At 45.6% G+C, this 17,606-nt stretch overlaps 2 protein-coding genes across 4 annotated transcripts; both read left to right on the top strand.

The window, feature by feature from the left end:
• The first annotated feature begins 68 nt into the window (after positions 1-68).
• nlk1 (nemo-like kinase, type 1) lies at positions 69-11,745 on the top strand. 2 transcript variants are annotated; one of them, XR_008830634.1, is made up of 13 exons: positions 69-785; positions 1,352-1,751; positions 2,083-2,212; positions 2,293-2,348; positions 2,475-2,581; positions 5,789-5,874; positions 6,305-6,514; positions 7,020-7,121; positions 7,312-7,398; positions 7,478-7,676; positions 7,803-7,896; positions 9,000-9,519; positions 10,323-11,745. XR_008830634.1 is itself a non-coding variant. In XM_056407074.1 (12 exons), exons 2-12 carry the CDS (start codon positions 1,444-1,446, stop codon positions 9,046-9,048), a joined length of 1,428 nt encoding a protein of 475 aa, XP_056263049.1. In that variant the 5' UTR covers positions 69-785; positions 1,352-1,443; the 3' UTR covers positions 9,049-11,745. The 2 variants fall into 2 exon arrangements, 1 of the variants encoding a protein (XP_056263049.1); XM_056407074.1 differs by having other exon boundaries at positions 9,000-11,745.
• LOC130188665 (ceramide synthase-like) lies at positions 9,285-17,606 on the top strand. 2 transcript variants are annotated; one of them, XM_056407085.1, is made up of 7 exons: positions 9,285-10,438; positions 12,153-12,231; positions 12,518-12,601; positions 16,112-16,322; positions 16,513-16,608; positions 16,766-16,875; positions 17,105-17,606. In XM_056407085.1, the coding sequence occupies exons 2-7, from the start codon at positions 12,191-12,193 to the stop codon at positions 17,295-17,297; spliced, it is 735 nt and encodes a 244-aa protein (XP_056263060.1). In that variant the 5' UTR covers positions 9,285-10,438; positions 12,153-12,190; the 3' UTR covers positions 17,298-17,606. The 2 variants fall into 2 exon arrangements, with proteins under 2 accessions (XP_056263060.1, XP_056263059.1); XM_056407084.1 differs by lacking the exon at positions 9,285-10,438 and having other exon boundaries at positions 11,833-12,231.

The raw sequence follows: 17,606 nt of genomic DNA, 5'->3' as shown, positions 1-17,606 counted from the left end.
GTGTAGTAATGAGGTACTTGTACTTCAGTAGAGGTACTTGTACTTCAGTAGAGGTACTTGTACCTCCACAGTGTTTACAGCCCCTCCCCCACCGGCTCCTCCAGCTCCTCCTCCCGGACCCGCTAGCCAGCTAGCCGCCGTGAACCCGACCGAAGAGGCTTTAAAACGGACCCGGACCTGCAGCAGGCCGCCCGGACGCGTCTCCTTCCCCCGGATGAGCCTCCTTCCTCCGGTCACCGAGGCTAACGTCTCCGCGTGCCGCTCGTTCGCCGGATTCCCGCCGCGATGGCCGGCTAGCTAGCAGCCCGAAGCTAGCCGGCGGCTCGCGGGTCCTGTAGCCGGGAAGCAGCGCCGCTAGCCCCGCAGCCAACTCCCTGGTTTTACGGCCTTTTTTTAAGATCACTTTTCCGCCCCTTGTTTTCTTTAATTTAACCGGAATTCTGTTTGTTCGTTTAGGAATCAAAATATAATGATACATGTTGTGTTTGAAATATGTAGGTCACCGTTAACCAGCTGGTTAAACTAGTGAGTGAAGCTAGTCAACCCGTTAGCACCAGCAGCTGGTTAGCACCGCAGCTAGCTGGGTTTATTCTATTTATCCGTCATTTAAAACATTCAGAGAAACCAACAACGTTTGTTTACCTGCGGTTGTTCGCGAGGATTAATCTGCAGCTTCGCTTTCCAAGGTTTTTTATTTATTTATTGTTAATATTTTGGGGTAATAACTTCGTTTAGCTGGGATCCTGCTAAGATAAACTAACGAAGCAGCTTTACTAATCCCCCAGGTAAGAATATTTTTTAAATAAATTGTATTAATGTGAGATTAAGTCTTTTATCGTATGTGTGTATTCATATATATATTTACTATTATTTTATATTTCACAGAATAATCAATAGTCTTGCTCTTAATACATTTCCCCTCTATGGGACTAATAAAGGATTATCTAATCTTATCCATTTATTTTATTAAATCACCTTTTGCTGCACATCATTTTTGTATTCTTATAATTAATTCTGAGTCATTATTTCCATCATTATTAGCAGTTTTTACCTTTAAAAAAATAAATAAGATGATAACGAGCACACCGTCATCGTGTTTCTATTCTGACGTTTCTGTGATCAATACTTCAATGTGTTATCAATCAATCATATTATTTGTTGGTATCTACTTAAGTTGACAATCAATTAACTCGCCATCACAGGTTCGCCTAAGTAACAATCCCAAATATTCAGTTTATCATTTAACATAATTAAATAAATATATTGATTCTGTGTCTGAGCTCTCGGCTCTTTTTATTTTAAGTTTTCGAGTTCTCGCAGGAAGAACAGACCGAGTGCCTTTGTTCCTCAGGAGTCAACGGGGTCATGCCGAGCGCGGCGCTGTGTTTCCTCGCCGCCTAGCCGGCCGAGCGGCGCTGCTTCTGGGCTCCGGCGAGCGGAGGGATGGCCTTCCACGGCGCGGGCCGGCAGACCGCCTGTGGAGACCTGTTCCCGGGCCCCGAGCTGGGCCACAAGTATTTCTGTGTGAACTCCTCCTGCGGCGCTCCCTCCACGGGCCTCAGCGCCACCCCGTGCCTCACTGGACCCAACGCCCCAGCCGGGACACCCCGCCACCCCGCGGCCATGGGGGGCAGCACCGGCGGAGGGGCCGCGGTGCCTCAGCCCTACAGCAACCCGGCCAGCGAGGTGCCGAGTCCGGCCGAGATGGAGCCCGACCGGCCCATCGGATACGGAGCCTTCGGCGTCGTCTGGTAAAGAAACATCAACCTCCATCACGCTGTTCAGGAGGGTTCAGACAGTTACAATCGCCCCTGAAGGCATCTTACGTGTTCTGCGGAGACTTCGGCATGAACACTCATTATACTTATTTAGTTTGAAACCTTTGAGTTTATTTAATCGGTGAATCTGTGTTTCATCGGCCAATGAAACAGAAGAGCTCCGTTTGTTTCCTCGACTTATTGATTACGTCATCAATCGATGGCCTGAGCAAACATTCAGTTACTTATCGTGTGAAAGAAGGAACCAGCAAATGTCTGGTATCGATGCCTCGAGACAGTCTGACGGATTCTGGTTCTGGTTCAGGTCCGTCACGGATCCACGAGACGGTCGCAAAGTGGCTTTGAAGAAGATGCCCAACGTCTTCCAGAACCTGGTCTCCTGTAAGAGGGTCTTCAGAGAGCTGCGGATGCTGTGCTTCTTCAAACACGACAACGTAAGGATGGGAGGGGGGGGCACGAGGCGTTTGTGGTCCACGGGACCAAAGAGAGACTGACTGTTGTTACTGTCCCTCAGGTTCTGTCGGCGCTGGACATCCTGCAGCCTCCACAGATTGACTGCTTCGAGGAGATGCATCCTTTCATAGTCACATATGAACCTCGTGTGGGCGGAGCTCCGTCATCGTGTGGGCGGAGTCCGTCATCGTGTGGGCGGAGCGCCGTCCTTGTGTAGTTTCATTTCCCTTAACCGCGCTGCAGCTACGTGATCACGGAGCTGATGCAGAGTGACCTCCACAAGGTGATCGTGTCTCCTCAGCCGCTCACCACCGACCACATCAAGGTCTTCCTCTACCAGATCCTCCGAGGTGAGGCCACCACTATTTATTTATTTATATATATATATATATTAGGGCTGTCAGCGTTAACGCGTTAATCTATGCGATTAATTTGGCCGCGATTAACGCACTAAAATATTTTAACGCAACTTTGTTTACTTCCGGTGTCGTTGAAGTTGTTGCACTCCCCTGAGTGTCAAACCGCGGCAGTCCGCCTCCTTCCTCCCGTCTGCTCCTCCATATTCACAGAGAAGCAGAGGGCGACGTGTCGGTGACGCGGGGCGGAAGGTGCAGGGGACTTTGTCGTTGTTGTTGCTCCGCTCGATGCGCACGCAGACACGCCGGCATGGAGCTCTGCGGCGAGACGGAGAGCCGAGAAGAGTGACCGACACTAGAGACAGAATGACATGCTGCTGTAGAGACGACCAACAACAGATGGTTAGTTTAATAAAGAACAAAGACGTCTCTAAGGAAAGAACCGTACATTACTTCTGCTGGAGAGACGACCAACAACAGACGTTTAGTTTAATAAAGAACAAAGACGTCTCTAAGGAAAGAACCATACATTACTTCTGCTGGAGAGACGACCAACAACAGACGTTTAGTTTAATACAAGAACAAAGACGTCTCTAAGGAAAGAACCATACATTACTTCTGCTGGAGGCGACCAACAACAGACGTTTAGTTTAATAAAGAACAAAGACGTCTCTAAGGAAAGAACCGTACATTACTTCTGCTGCAGAGACGACCAACAACAGACGTTTAGTTTAATAAAGAACAAAGACGTCTCTAAGGAAAGAACCGTACATTACTTCTGCTGGAGAGTCGACCAACAACAGGCGTTTAGTTTAATAAAGAACAAAGGCGTCTTGAAGGAAAGAACCGTACATTACTTCTGATGGAGGCGACCAACAACAGACGTTTAGTTTAATAAAGAACAAAGACATCTCTAAGGAAAGAACCGTACATTACTTCTGCTGGAGAGACGACCAACAACAGACGTTTAGTTTAATAAAGAACAAAGACGTCTTGAAGGAAAGAACCGTACATTACTTCTGATGTAGAGACGACCAACAACAGACGTTTAGTTTAATAAAGAACAAAGACATCTCTAAGGAAAGAACCGTACATTACTTCTGCTGGAGACGACCAACAACAGACGTTTAGTTTAATAAAGAACAAAGACGTCTTGAAGGAAAGAACCGTACATTACTTCTGATGTAGAGACGACCAACAACAGACGTTTAGTTTAATAAGGAACAAAGACGTCTCTAAGGAAAGAACCGTACATTACTTCTGCTGGAGAGACGACCAACAACAGACGTTTAGTTTAATAAAGAACAAAGACGTCTCTAAGGAAAGAACCGTACATTACTTCTGCTGGAGAGACGACAAACAACAGACGTTTAGTTTAATAAAGAACAAAGACGTCTCTAAGGAAAGAACCGTACATTACTTCTGATGTAGAGACGACCAACAACAGATGGTTAGTTTAATAAAGAACAAAGACGTCTCTAAGGAAAGAACCGTACATTACTTCTGCTGGAGAGACGACCAACAACAGACGTTTAGTTTAATAAAGAACAAAGACGTCTTGAAGGAAAGAACCGTACATTACTTCTGCTGGAGAGACGACCAACAACAGACGTTTAGTTTAATAAGGAACAAAGACGTCTCTAAGGAAAGAACCGTACATTACTTCTGATGTAGAGACGACCAACAACAGATGGTTAGTTTAATAAAGAACAAAGACGTCTCTAAGGAAAGAATCGTACATTACTTCTGCTGGAGAGACGACCAACAACAGACGTTTAGTTTAATAAAGAACAAAGACGTCTTGAAGGAAAGAACCGTACATTACTTCTGCTGGAGAGCGCCCAGCAACAGGCGTTTAGTTTAATAAAGAACAAAGACGTCTCTAAGGAAAGAACCGTACATTACTTCTGCTGGAGAGACGACCAACAACAGACGTTTAGTTTAATAAAGAACAAAGACGTCTCTAAGGAAAGAACCGTACATTACTTCTGCTGGAGAGACGACCAACAACAGACGTTTAGTTTAATAAAGAACAAAGACGTCTCTAAGGAAAGAACCGTACATTACTTCTGCTGGAGAGACGACCAACAACAGACGTTTAGTTTAATAAAGAACAAAGACGTCTCTAAGGAAAGAACCGTACATTACTTCTGATGTAATCTGGCGCGATAGAGAACATGACAGGGGGGCGGGGCCTCACCCTGATAGAATGGTGGGGAAGCACTGGGATGTGTCACATGCAAAAGACTTTAAAAGGTGAATTTACATGTTTTTGTAAAATGGAGTAAATGAGCCCAGCCTCCAGAGGGTTAACGTGACATATTGTCAGTTTATCAAGGCCACTGGTTCTGCTGTTGTTTAATGTTAAAGATGACAGGACCAATGGGGTCTCTAATACACCTTGTTTACTAATCTGATGTTTCACTGAAGAAACAATTTATCATCCACGATATTAAATACCTCGCTGGCACTTTGTAGGTAGGAGCCTCTTTGAAAACACAGCTCTGTGTGAAGTTTAGTCTTTAAAAAAGAATACAATTAAACAAGTGTCTGAAATACACGCTGTCTGAAGGGATGAGTCGTTTATTTAGAAGATTTAGTCTTTAGAAGAAAAAAAAACTTTTAATCGCGATTAATGATTTTCAAAATGTGCGATTAATTAGTTACTTTTTTTTAATCGATTGACAGCCCTAATATATATATATACTAGTGCTGTGAAAAATAACGCGGTAACTCAGTTAATTAAATTACAGGATTAATTAGTTAAATTTTTTTACCGCATTTAACGCATGCGCAGAATGAGCTTCCAGTCCGTCTGTTGTTGGTCGTCTCTCCAGCAGCGTGTCATTCTGTCTCTTGTGTCGCGTTAACACGACTCAGAGCTCCGTCTCGCGCGCCGCAGAGCTCGGATGCCGGCGTGTGCGCGCACATCGGGACGGAAAAAGTCACTTGCAACCCCGCCCCCCCCCCCCCGTCAACAACTCTTCTCTCGGCTCGGGCAGAGCTCCGATGCCGGCGCGCGCACTGGTTAGCAAGTTATGTGCACCCCTGTGTATAAATGTATATATGTGATTAATCATGATTAATCCACAGAAACCTGTGATTAACCTGATTAAATTTTTTTCTCGTTTCACAGCCCTAATATATACATATATATAAACTGTATGAGGTCCATATTGTCACATTATTTGATGTCTTCAGGCCTGAAGTATCTTCACTCTGCTGGGATCCTGCACCGAGACATCAAACCTGGCAACCTGCTGGTCAACAGCAACTGTCTGCTGAAGGTGAGCTGGGTTCTACCTGAGGGAACCCTCTCCTGGTTCTACCTAAGGGAACCCTCTCCTGGTTCTACCTGAGGGAACCCTCTCCTGGTTCTACCTGAGGGAACCCTCTCCTGGTTCTACCTGAGGGAACCCTCTCCTGGTTCTACCTGAGGAACCCTCTCCTGGTTCTACCTGAGGGAACCCTCTCCTGGTTCTACCTGAGGGAACCCTCTCCTGGTTCTACCTGAGGGAACCCTCTCCTGGTTCTACCTGAGGGAACCCTCTCCTGGTTCTACCTGAGGGAACCCTCTCCCGGTTCTACCCGAGGGAACCCTCTCCCGGTTCTACCCGAGGGAACCCTCTCCCGGTTCTACCCGAGGGAACCCTCTCCCGGTTCTACCCGAGGGAACACTCTCCCGGGTTCAGGAAGTCATGTGACTCTTCTTACCAGATCTGTGACTTTGGCTTGGCGCGTGTGGAGGAGCCCGACCCGACGCGTCACATGACCCAGGAGGTGGTGACCCAGTACTACCGGGCGCCGGAGGTTCTGATGGGCTGCCGGCACTACGGCTCGGCCATCGACGTCTGGTCGGTCGGCTGCATCTTCGCTGAGCTGCTGGGGAGGCGCATCCTGTTCCAGGCGCAGAGCCCCATTCAGCAGGTGAGGCCACGCCCCCATCCGTGGAGGGGAGGGGCTTAAAACAAAGTTCTACTTTGTTCTAGTGTGTTTTATTTATAAACACTCGATTAAAATGATACGGAATAAGAGATTGAGTTTTTATTGATTTGTCATTTGCATCTGGCTGAAAAAAAATGTAATTAGGAAAAAATACATTAAAATAGATTTGAGATTTTTAAAAATTAAATGCATAAAAAGTAATTTAAATAATACTTCCAATAATAATACTTTGAAAGTATAATTCATTATTTAAAATATTACTTTTTTTGTAATTAATAAAAAAAATCTCATCTATTTTAATGTATTTATTTCTTTTTATAATTTTTTTTTTTTAATTGTGTTTTAAAAAAAATCTATGGAAAATTGATGTCGCTAAATAATAAATCATAGATGAAACGCACTGATATAATAATTGATCCCATCATGTTGAAGTTTAGGAGATATAAAGAGTATAAATAACCGTCTTTATCTCACTTCCTGTCCCCAGCTGGACCTGATCACAGACCTGCTGGGGACCCCCCCCCTGTCGGCCCTCTCGTCGGCCTGCGAGGGGGCCAGAGCCCACATCCTGAGGGGGCCCCACAAACCGGTACGGGGGCCACTAAGTCCACATGGGTCCACTGAGGAGCACTTAGATAAACAATCAGTTTAAAGCTCCGTTCTTTCTGAAGCGGTCGTCACTCATGACGCGTTCATGGCCCGTGGGAGAGATGAGAACTCTGAGGATAATGATGTGGAGTGAGCGTCTCACTAAAGCCTTGATGTGTCTCGTGTCTCAGCCGTCGCTGTCCGTGCTCTACATGCTGTCCGACGGCGCCACGCACGAGGCCGTGCACCTGCTCTGCCGGATGCTGGTCTTTGACCCGGTGAGTTCAGGCGCCGCACATTGTTGATGTTGTGTCTAAACAACAACAACCACAACAACAGCGAGTGTTTCCCTGATAGGCGAAGCGTATCTCCGGCAGCGACGCCCTGTCCCACCCGTACCTGGACGAGGGCCGGCTGCGCTACCACACCTGCATGTGCCAGTGCTGCTACTCGGTGCCCAGCGGCCGCGTCTACACCCGCGACTTTGAGCCGGTGGCCGAGGTCCCGTTCAGCCACAGCTACGAGAACAGCCTGCTGTCGGTGTGGCAGGGCAAAGGTGAGTCACTTCCTGCTGCAGGGGAGTCGCTTCCTGCTGCACGGGAGTCGCTTCCTGCTGCAGGGTAGTCACTTCCTGCTGCAGGGGAGTCCCGTGTCCTGGTCTGACCTGGTGTCCCGTCTGCAGAGCTGATCCACCGCTTCATCACGGAGCACCAGCAGGGCAAGCGGGTGCCGCTGTGCATCAACCCCCAGAGCGCTGCGTTCAAGACCTTCATCAGGTAACGGGAGCATCGTCCATTTCATTCTCCTGGTTTTACTCGCTTGAGTTTTTTACACTTCTTTTGTTTCACGGTCGTTTGTTCGGTCGTACCGCAAGAAAAGCTTGTCACGCTGTGGAGTATGTAGTTATATTATGTTATATACAGGACTGTCTCAGAAAATTAGAATATTGTGATAAAGTTCTTTATTTTCTGTAATGCAATTAAAAAAACAAAAATGTCATGCATTCTGGATTCATTACAAATCAACTGAAATATTGCAAGCCTTTTATTCTTTTACTATTGCTGATTATGGCTTACAGCTTAAGAAAACTCTAAAATCCTATCTCATAAAATTTTAATATTTCCTCAGACCAAGTAAAAAAAAAGATTTATAACAGCTGAGTGTTTGTCAAGGCTCAGGAAACCCTTGCAGGTGTTTCGAGTTAATTAGACAATTCAAGTGATTTGTTTAATACCCTACTAGTATACTTTTTCATGATATTCTAATATTTAGAGATAGGATATTTGAGTTTTCTTAAGCTGTAAACCATAATCAGCAATATTAAAAGAATAAAAGGCTTGCAATATTTCAGTTGATTTGTAATGAATCCAGAATGCATGACATTTTTGTTTTTTGAATTGCATTACAGAAAATAAAGAACTTCATCACAATATTCTAATTTTCTGAGACAGTCCTGTATAGCATATGTTATATAGTATATATTTTTGTGTTCATATTTTATTTATTTATGTTATATATAACATGTATATATTTCTTTATATATATATTCATATAATTAAATATGTTATCTGTATATTTATGGATATTATGTTATATATATTATAATTTTCTATACATTTCTTTTTATTTATTATATCTAATTATATATTTTTGTATTATGTTATATTTAATTTTGTGTAAATATATATATATATATTTATATTATATCTAATTATATATTATATTATGTTATATATCAAATAGTTTAATATATTATATCTAATTACATGTTTTTGTATTTATAATTGTTTTTTATATATATGGGTTCATTCAGACTGCAGTTCTCTTCCCGACCACCAGGGTCTACACGCCCTCTCACGGTGTCTTCTTGTGTCCTCAGGTCCACTGCATGGCATTCCTCCAAGGTGTCCAGGAAGGAGGAGAGATGAACGCTCCTCCTCTTCCTCATGAGGAGGAGTAATACCGAAGAGTTTGGGTCATTTTTATTTATTTTGGTTCACCTGGCGAGATGAAAGCCGCCCGAGCTCCTCCTTCTCCTCAACCCCCGAGCTCCTCCTCGACCCCCGAGCTCCTCCTTCTCCTCGACCCCCGAGCTCCTCCTCGACCCCCGAGCTCCTCCTTCTCCTCGACCCCCGAGCTCCTCCTCGACCCCCGAGCTCCTCCTTCTCCTCGACCCCCGAGCTCCTCCTCGACCCCTGAGCTCCTCCTTCTCCTCGACCCCCGAGCTCCTCCTCGACTCCCGAGCTCCTCCTTCTCCTCGACCCCCGAGCTCCTTCTCGTTTAGTTCGACCGCTTTTCTTTTCTAAAGGACCCAAACAGCTGATCGGCGTTTTGTTCCCACTGCTGAATAAACAACATGAAGTCAAATGCTGCGGAGAGAAAGGAAGTCGGTCCTCGATGTGAGACGTTAAATAATAATAATGCTTTTAATTGTTTTAGGATTGTTGCTCGGTTGATTTTATTTAATTGTCATTCCAGCCGTTTAATTTAAACGGGAAACGCCACGGGGATCTCTTATTTCAGCTGCATTTGAACACATCCCCCCGAAGAGGAACAGGAGGTCATCCACATCTTTGAACCAAACCTTTTATTTTGAAATTCCTGACAGGCGTATTCGGCCTTTTGAGGGTTGAGACCGGATCACAACGAAGCCTTGACACGTTTACAAACATCGACCTGAAGAATCATTCTTCTCGTTCTTTTGAGGGTTTTTTCTAGTACACATTTATTTGGCAAGTCAAATTTTTTTTGTTTTTAAATTTAAATTTTTCCAACAAATTAAAAAAATTCAGAAATTTTTATTTTTCAGAAATTCAAATTTTCAGGAATTTATATTTTTGTCAATTTTAATTTAAAATTTTCAGACATTTTCTATTAACAATTTTAATTTAAATATTGTTTTCTACTTCGAAAAAAATCCCAAAATGTTCTGGACTTGTTTTTTTCTCGTGCGTTCCTACTTTAATCCAGACGGCCATCGTTCCTGTTTTGAGTCTTTTTTGTAAATAGTGTCTCTAAATAATTACCCAGGTGCCCCGGCTCCATCTGTACTAACGAGTTCTTAAGATAACGTTCTGATCCCATTTCAACGTGTTTTATTTTCCCGCCTCCCAGACGGACAAACGGGAAGTGACGGCGGTTTTAATTTTGTTATTGTTTCTTAATTTATTGAGTGTTTGTTGAAGAGTTTGTTTGTTTTTAGTTTCCTCCGGAGAGAAAGAAGAAGTGATGCCTGCCCCCCCCCCCCCCCCTAAACACCATTCCTCCAGATTCTTCTGACCCTGCCCCCTTGGCCCCGCCCACCAGCTCTGAAGAACGGTTGGTCCATGCTGCTGCCTCTCCTTTAGTTTGGTGTTTTTAGGACTTCCTGTTGTAGTTTCTGGCTCAGGTGCTCCGTCCTGTATGGACCCCGAACTGTACTGAGCCACATGAAGAAGGTTATGGATCCGGATGGGTCCCCTAGGCCTCCTGGGGGGGGGGGTCTATGAGTCTTGGGGGTGCCTGAGTCCCCCTGGGGGGGCCTGAGTCCTCCTGGGGGGGCCTGAGTCCCCCTGGGGGTCTGGTTGGATGTGGTCTCGTGGTAGTTCTTCTTTAGGAAGTGGTTGTTTGTGGTGCTGAGGAAACTCTTTGGTGATTGTTCCCTAAAACACACAAAGGACTAAAGTTAAAGTCTTAATTCTCATTAATGTTCATCTCTCTTATTTAACAAAATAAAGTTCAGAGGATTTCAAAGTAAAACTTTGATCTTCTCGTCTTTAACCAACCGGAAGATCAATATGCTACTGGAAATATATTTATATGTATACATTTATATAAATATATATATATTTATATATTTATTTATATAAACGTGAAGAGCCAAACTCAATACTAAATTTTTTATTTTTTTATTCTAGATAAAAACAATAAGTTAAATGAATCTTCAGTTGAAACCAAAACTGAAGATTCATTTAACTTTCAAAGTTTCTCTTAAATAATAAATTATTAACTAAATATATAAAGTTCACTTTTTGAAATTTTAGGGAACAATGAATCAAACTTCTCCTTTTGACTTTCTGTTGAGTAGAAATCCTTCAGGTGAGGAGCAGTGTTTAAACTGGTGACCTCTAGGTGACCACTATGACCTCTAGGTCACCCTTAGATGACTGAGGTAACCTCTGGGACCTTTAGATCACCTAGTTTACCTTTAGGTGAACTCTGGGACCTTTAGATGACCTCTAGGTGACTAAGATGACCTCTAGGTGACTGTGATGACCTTCACATTACCTCTAGGTGACCTTTAGATGACCGCTAGGTGACCTTTAGATGATCTCTAGGTGACCTTTAGATGATCTCTAGGTGACTTAGATGCCCTCTGTGTGACCTTTAGATGACCTCTAGTTGACTGAGGTGACCTTGCTGGTCTGGGATCAGCTGTTGACAAACGGGTCGATCATGTCTAGACTTGTTTTTCTTCTATGAAAAGAAACTTGATGTTTTTATTCTAAATCTGAAGTTTTTTGTCGTTTAGCAACAAACTAAAAAGTTTTTGTTCGTTTTTTGACTTTTTGTTCCCAACAAATACTTGAATTTCTTAAACAATGTTTAGAAGTGGATGATGATGAATAAACGGACACTGGATCACATCACGGCTCTTTATTCGGCTGAGGAGTCGGTGAAATATTTAAATTAGATTTAAATACGGATCTGATTTTAGATTTTTGGATTTTTATTTTAATAGAAATTATTCAACGGAATAAAATATAAACTTTCAAATTAATAATTATATCGGTGATGAAAAGAAACTTATCTATTTAATAAATAAAGTTATTTAAATAAATATACCGCTCAACTTTAATTATATTTATACAAATAACTAGTGAATGTACCTGAAATACTGAGCGTTCCTCACCCTCCCTCCCTCCCTCTTCCTCACCCTCCCTCCCTTCCTCTCTCTCCCTCCCTCTTCCTCCCTCTCTCTCTCTCTCTCTCTCTCTCTCTCTCTCTCTCACCATGTTGACCCTCATGGCTGTCGGCTCCGTCTTCTTTCCAGGACTTTTCTTTTTATCCAAACGGAGTCTGAAACATATTATGGGATGGAGCGAGGGCGACGCAGTCATGGTGTCCACCAGGTACACACACATACACACACAGACATACACACAGACACACACAGAGACATACACACACAGACATACACACAGAGACACACACAGACATACACACAGACATACACACACAGACCAACAGACATACACACACAGAGACATACATACACACCCTCTGTAATACGTTGTTCATATTCCTGATTTAAAGTCAGTGTTTTAATGAATATTTATAAAATATAAATTAATTAGGAGGAGGATGATGAACATGATGAGGAGGAGCATGATGATGAAGATGACTGTTCTTCCTCAGGCTCGTCTCGTCCCTTCAGGCCGTCTTGGCCTCTTCAGCTGGTCTAGTGATCGCTTCTTCCTGTAGAGACGTCATGGAGGACAGGTGTGTGTGTATGAGTGTGTCTTATTTCCCAGTCAAAGTGGATCTTCCTCTCAGCTGCATTTGGTTATCAAATGATGCCACAGACTTGTGCAGCAATGCATTCTGGGATCATAAAACAAAAACAACTCGACCTGTAACTTTAGGAAACAGAGACACTACCACTTTAGACCACAGGGGGCAGCAGAACCAACACTACCACTTTAGTCCACAGGGGGCACCAGAACCAACACTACCACTTTAGACCACAGGGGGCAGCATAACCAACACTACCACTTTAGACCACAGGGGGCATCAGAACCAACACTACCACTTTAGACCACAGGGGACACCAGAACCAACACTACCACTTTAGTCCACAGGGGGCACCAGAACCACCACTACCACTTTAGTCCACAGGGGGCAGCAGAACCAACACTACCACTTTAGTCAACAGGGGGCACCAGAACCAACACTACCACTTTAGTCCACAGGGGGCACCAGAACCAACACTACCACTTTAGACCACAGGGGGCACCAGAACCAACACTACCACTTTAGTCCACAGGGGGCACCAGAACCAACACTACCACTTTAGACCACAGGGGGCACCAGAACCAACACTACCACTTTGGACCACAGGGGCACCAGAACCAACACTACCACTTTAGTCCACAGGGGGCAGCAGAACCAACACTACCACTTTAGACCACAGGGGCACCAGAACCAACACTACCACTTTAGTCCACAGGGGGCACCAGAACCAACACTACCACTTTAGTCCACAGGGGGCAGCAGAACCAACACTACCACTTTAGACCACAGGGGGCACCAGAACCAACACTACCACTTTAGACCACAGGGGGCACCAGAACCAACACTACCACTTTAGACCACAGGGGGCGCCAGAACCAACACTACCACTTTAGACCACAGGGGGCACCAGAACCAACACTACCACTTTAGTCCACAGGTGGCGACAGAACCAACACTACCACTTTAGTCCACAGGTGGCGACAGAACCAACACTACCGCTTTAGTCCACAGGGGGCACCAGAACCAACACTACCACTTTAGACCACAGGGGGGCCAGAACCAACACTACCGCTTTAGACCACAGGGGGCAGCAGAACCAACACTACCACTTTAGTCCACAGGGGGGCCAGAACCAACACTACCACTTTAGACCACAGGGGGCAGCAGAACCAACACTACCACTTTAGTCCACAGGGGGCACCAGAACCAACACTACCACTTTAGTCCACAGGGGGGCCAGAACCAACACTACCACTTTAGTCCACAGGGGGCACCAGAACCAACACTACTACTTTAGTCCACAGGGGACAGCAGAACCAACACTACCACTTTAGTCCACAGGGGGCGCCAGAACCACCACTACCACTTTAGTCCACAGGGGGCACCAGAACCAACACTACCACTTTAGTCCACAGGCGGCGACAGAACCAACACTACCACTTTAGTCCACAGGGGGCGACAGAACCAACACTACCACTTTAGTCCACAGGGGGCATCAGAACTAACACTACCACTTTAGTCCACAGGGGGCAGCAGAACCAACACTACCACTTTAGACCACAGGGGGCACCAGAACCAACACTACCACTTTAGTCCACAGGGGGCGACAGAACCAACACTACCACTTTAGTCCACAGGCGGCGACAGAACCAACACTACCACTTTAGTCCACAGGGGGCGACAGAACCAACACTACCACTTTAGTCCACAGGGGCATCAGAACCAACACTACCACTTTGGTCCACAGGGGCGACAGAACCAACACTACCACTTTAGTCCACAGGGGCATCAGAACCAACACTACCACTTTGGTCCACAGGGGCACCAGAACCAACACTACCACTTTAGTGCACAAGAGCCGACAGATCCAACACTACCACGTTAGTCCACAGGGAGCAGCAGAACCAACACTACCACTTTGGTCCACAGGGGCAGCAGAACCAACACTACCACTTTGGTCCACAGGGGCAGCAGAACCAACACTACCACGTTGGTCCACAGGGGCAGCAGAACCAACACTACCACTTTAGTCCACAGGGGCAGCAGAACCAACACTACCACTTTGGTCCACAGGGGCAGCAGAACCAACACTACCACTTTGGTCCACAGGGGCACCAGAACCAACACTACCACTTTGGTCCACAGGGGCACCAGAACCAACACTACCACTTTAGTCCACAGGGGCATCAGAACCAACACTACCACTTTGGTCCACAGGGGCACCAGAACCAACACTACCACTTTAGTCCACAGGGGCAGCATAACCAACACTACCACTTTGGTCCACAGGGGCACCAGAACCAACACTACCACTTTGGTCCACAGGGGCATCAGAACCAACACTACCACTTTAGTCCACAGGGGCACCAGAACCAACACTACCACTTTGGTCCACAGGGGCAGCAGAACCAACACTACCACTTTGGTCCACAGGGGCACCAGAACCAACACTACCACTTTAGTCCACAGGGGCCAGAACCAACACTACCACTTTAGTCCACAGGGGCAGCAGAACCAACACTACCACTTTAGTCCACAGGGGGCACCAGAACCAACACTACCACTTTAGTCCACAGGGGGCACCAGAACCAACACTACCACTTTAGTCCACAGGGGGCCAGAACCAACACTACCACTTTAGTCCACAGGGGGCACCAGAACCAACACTACCACTTTGGTCCACAGGGGCCAGAACCAACACTACCACTTTGGTCCACAGGGGCACCAGAACCAACACTACCACTTTAGTCCACAGGGGGCACCAGAACCAACACTACCACTTTAGTCCACAGGGGGCAGCAGAACCAACACTACCACTTTAGACCACAGGGGGGCAGCAGAACCACCACCACCACTTTAGTCCACAGAAGGCAGCAGAACCAACACTACCACTTTAGACCACAGGGGGGCAGCAGAACCAACACTACCACTTTAGTCCACAGGGGGCACCAGAACCAACACTACCACTTTAGTCCACAGGGGGCACCAGAACCAACACTACCACTTTAGACCACAGGGGGCACCAGAACCAACACGACCACTTTAGACCACAGGGGGCATCAGAACCAACACTACCACTTTAGTCCACAGGGGGCAGCAGAACCAACACTACCACTTTAGTCCACAGGGGGCACCAGAACCAACACTACCACTTTAGTCCACAGGGGGCAGCAGAACCAACACTACCACTTTAGTCCACAGGGGGCAGCAGAACCAACACTACCACTTTTGTCCACAGGGGGCAGCAGAACCAACACTACCACTTTAGTCCACAGGGGGCACCAGAACCAACACTACCACTTTAGTCCACAGGGGGCACCAGAACCAACACTACCACTTTAGACCACAGGGGGCAGCAGAACCAACACTACCACTTTAGTCCACAGGGGGCAACAGAACCAACACTACCACTTTAGTCCACAGGGGGCAACAGAACCAACACTACCACTTTAGTCCACAGGGGGCAGCAGAACCAACTCTGCTCTATTTCCTGCTCAGACATTGGCTGACCGACAGATACATCCTGTTCGCCGCGCCGTACTTCGCCTTCGATATCTACGCCATGTTCCTGTGCTACTGGCACAAGCTGCAGGTCAAAGGTCACGAGGCCCAGGGGGGCGTGGCCTCGGTGGGCGGGTTCCTGCGGCGGGAGAAGCTGCTGGTGCTGCACCACGTGTTCATGGTGGCCTTCTGCTGCCCGGCCTCGCTGGTGGGTCCTGTTATTAATACTCCTTACTGTCGTTAGTATTAACATTTATATTAATACTATTATATATATATTATATTATTATTATTCATAATAATGTTATTAAATAGACACGTAGTGTCCAGTTTATTAGGTATGCCTAGCTAATCCTAATACAATCATACTAATGTTATGTTTTTGTCCCCCCCCCCAGCTGTGGAGGAGGGGTAGAGGAGATTTCTTCCAGGCGTTGTTATTTCTTGCTGAGCTCAGCACTCCTTGTGTCTGTTTGTCTAAAGTTTTGATTCAGGTGAATTATTATTAATAATGTATAATTTTATATAGCATAATGTATTAATTTATTATAATTTTAATTATTAATATACAATATTATATATCATTAATATATTAGATTATTATAATAATAATATCTAATAAATCCTCGTCCTCGTCCTCCTCCTCCTCAGTTCCAGAAGCAGCACACTCTCCTCCACAGGCTCAACGGTCTCCTCCTCCTCTTCACCTTCTTCTTCTGTCGTGTTCTCCTCTTCCCGTACCTGTACTTCATCTACAGCAGGTAGTACTTCAGTCTGTGTACTCTAGTACTTCATCTACAGCAGGTAGTACTTCAGTCTGTGTACTCTAGTACTTCATCTACAGCAGGTAGTACTTCAGTCTGTGTACTCTAGTACTTCATCTACAGCAGGTAGTACTTCAGTCTGTGTACTCTAGTACTTTGTTGTACCTCTACTGCATTACTCTGAGGGCGTGTGTGTACTTGTGTACTTGTGTACTTGTCCCCTCAGGTACGCATCCGTCCCCGTGTACCGGCTCCCCCTGGTGGCCCCGTGGCAGTGCACCCTGGGGGCCTCCCTGCTGTGGCCCCTGCAGCTCTACTGGTTCACTCTGATCTGCAGAGGGGCCATCCACGTCACGGGGGGGCGGGGCTATCCGCGTCACGGGGGGCGGGGCCACTGGGCTCCTCCCCCTCCAGAGTAAAAAACAGTTTCACCTCATGGCGCTAGAGCCGGGCTCTATCCTGGTGATCAATACTATGATTAATGCTATGATCAATGCTATGATCAATATGATGATCAATGCTATGATCAATACTATGATTAATGCTATGATTAATACTATGATTAATACGATGAACAATGCTATGATCAATACTATGATTAATACTATGATCAATACTATGATTAATACTATGATCAATACTATGATTAATACTACGTCTGAGTGTGAAGGCTTTTATAGAAACACGTTCATGTCGTAATATAATTGTCATTAAATGTTTTGAAAGTA

Source organism: Pseudoliparis swirei, chromosome 23 (genome assembly GCF_029220125.1).
Source record: "Pseudoliparis swirei isolate HS2019 ecotype Mariana Trench chromosome 23, NWPU_hadal_v1, whole genome shotgun sequence".
NCBI lineage: Eukaryota > Metazoa > Chordata > Actinopteri > Perciformes > Liparidae > Pseudoliparis > Pseudoliparis swirei.
The sequence above is the reverse complement of the archived record's forward strand: the minus strand, read 5'-3'. Positions and strand labels throughout refer to the sequence as shown.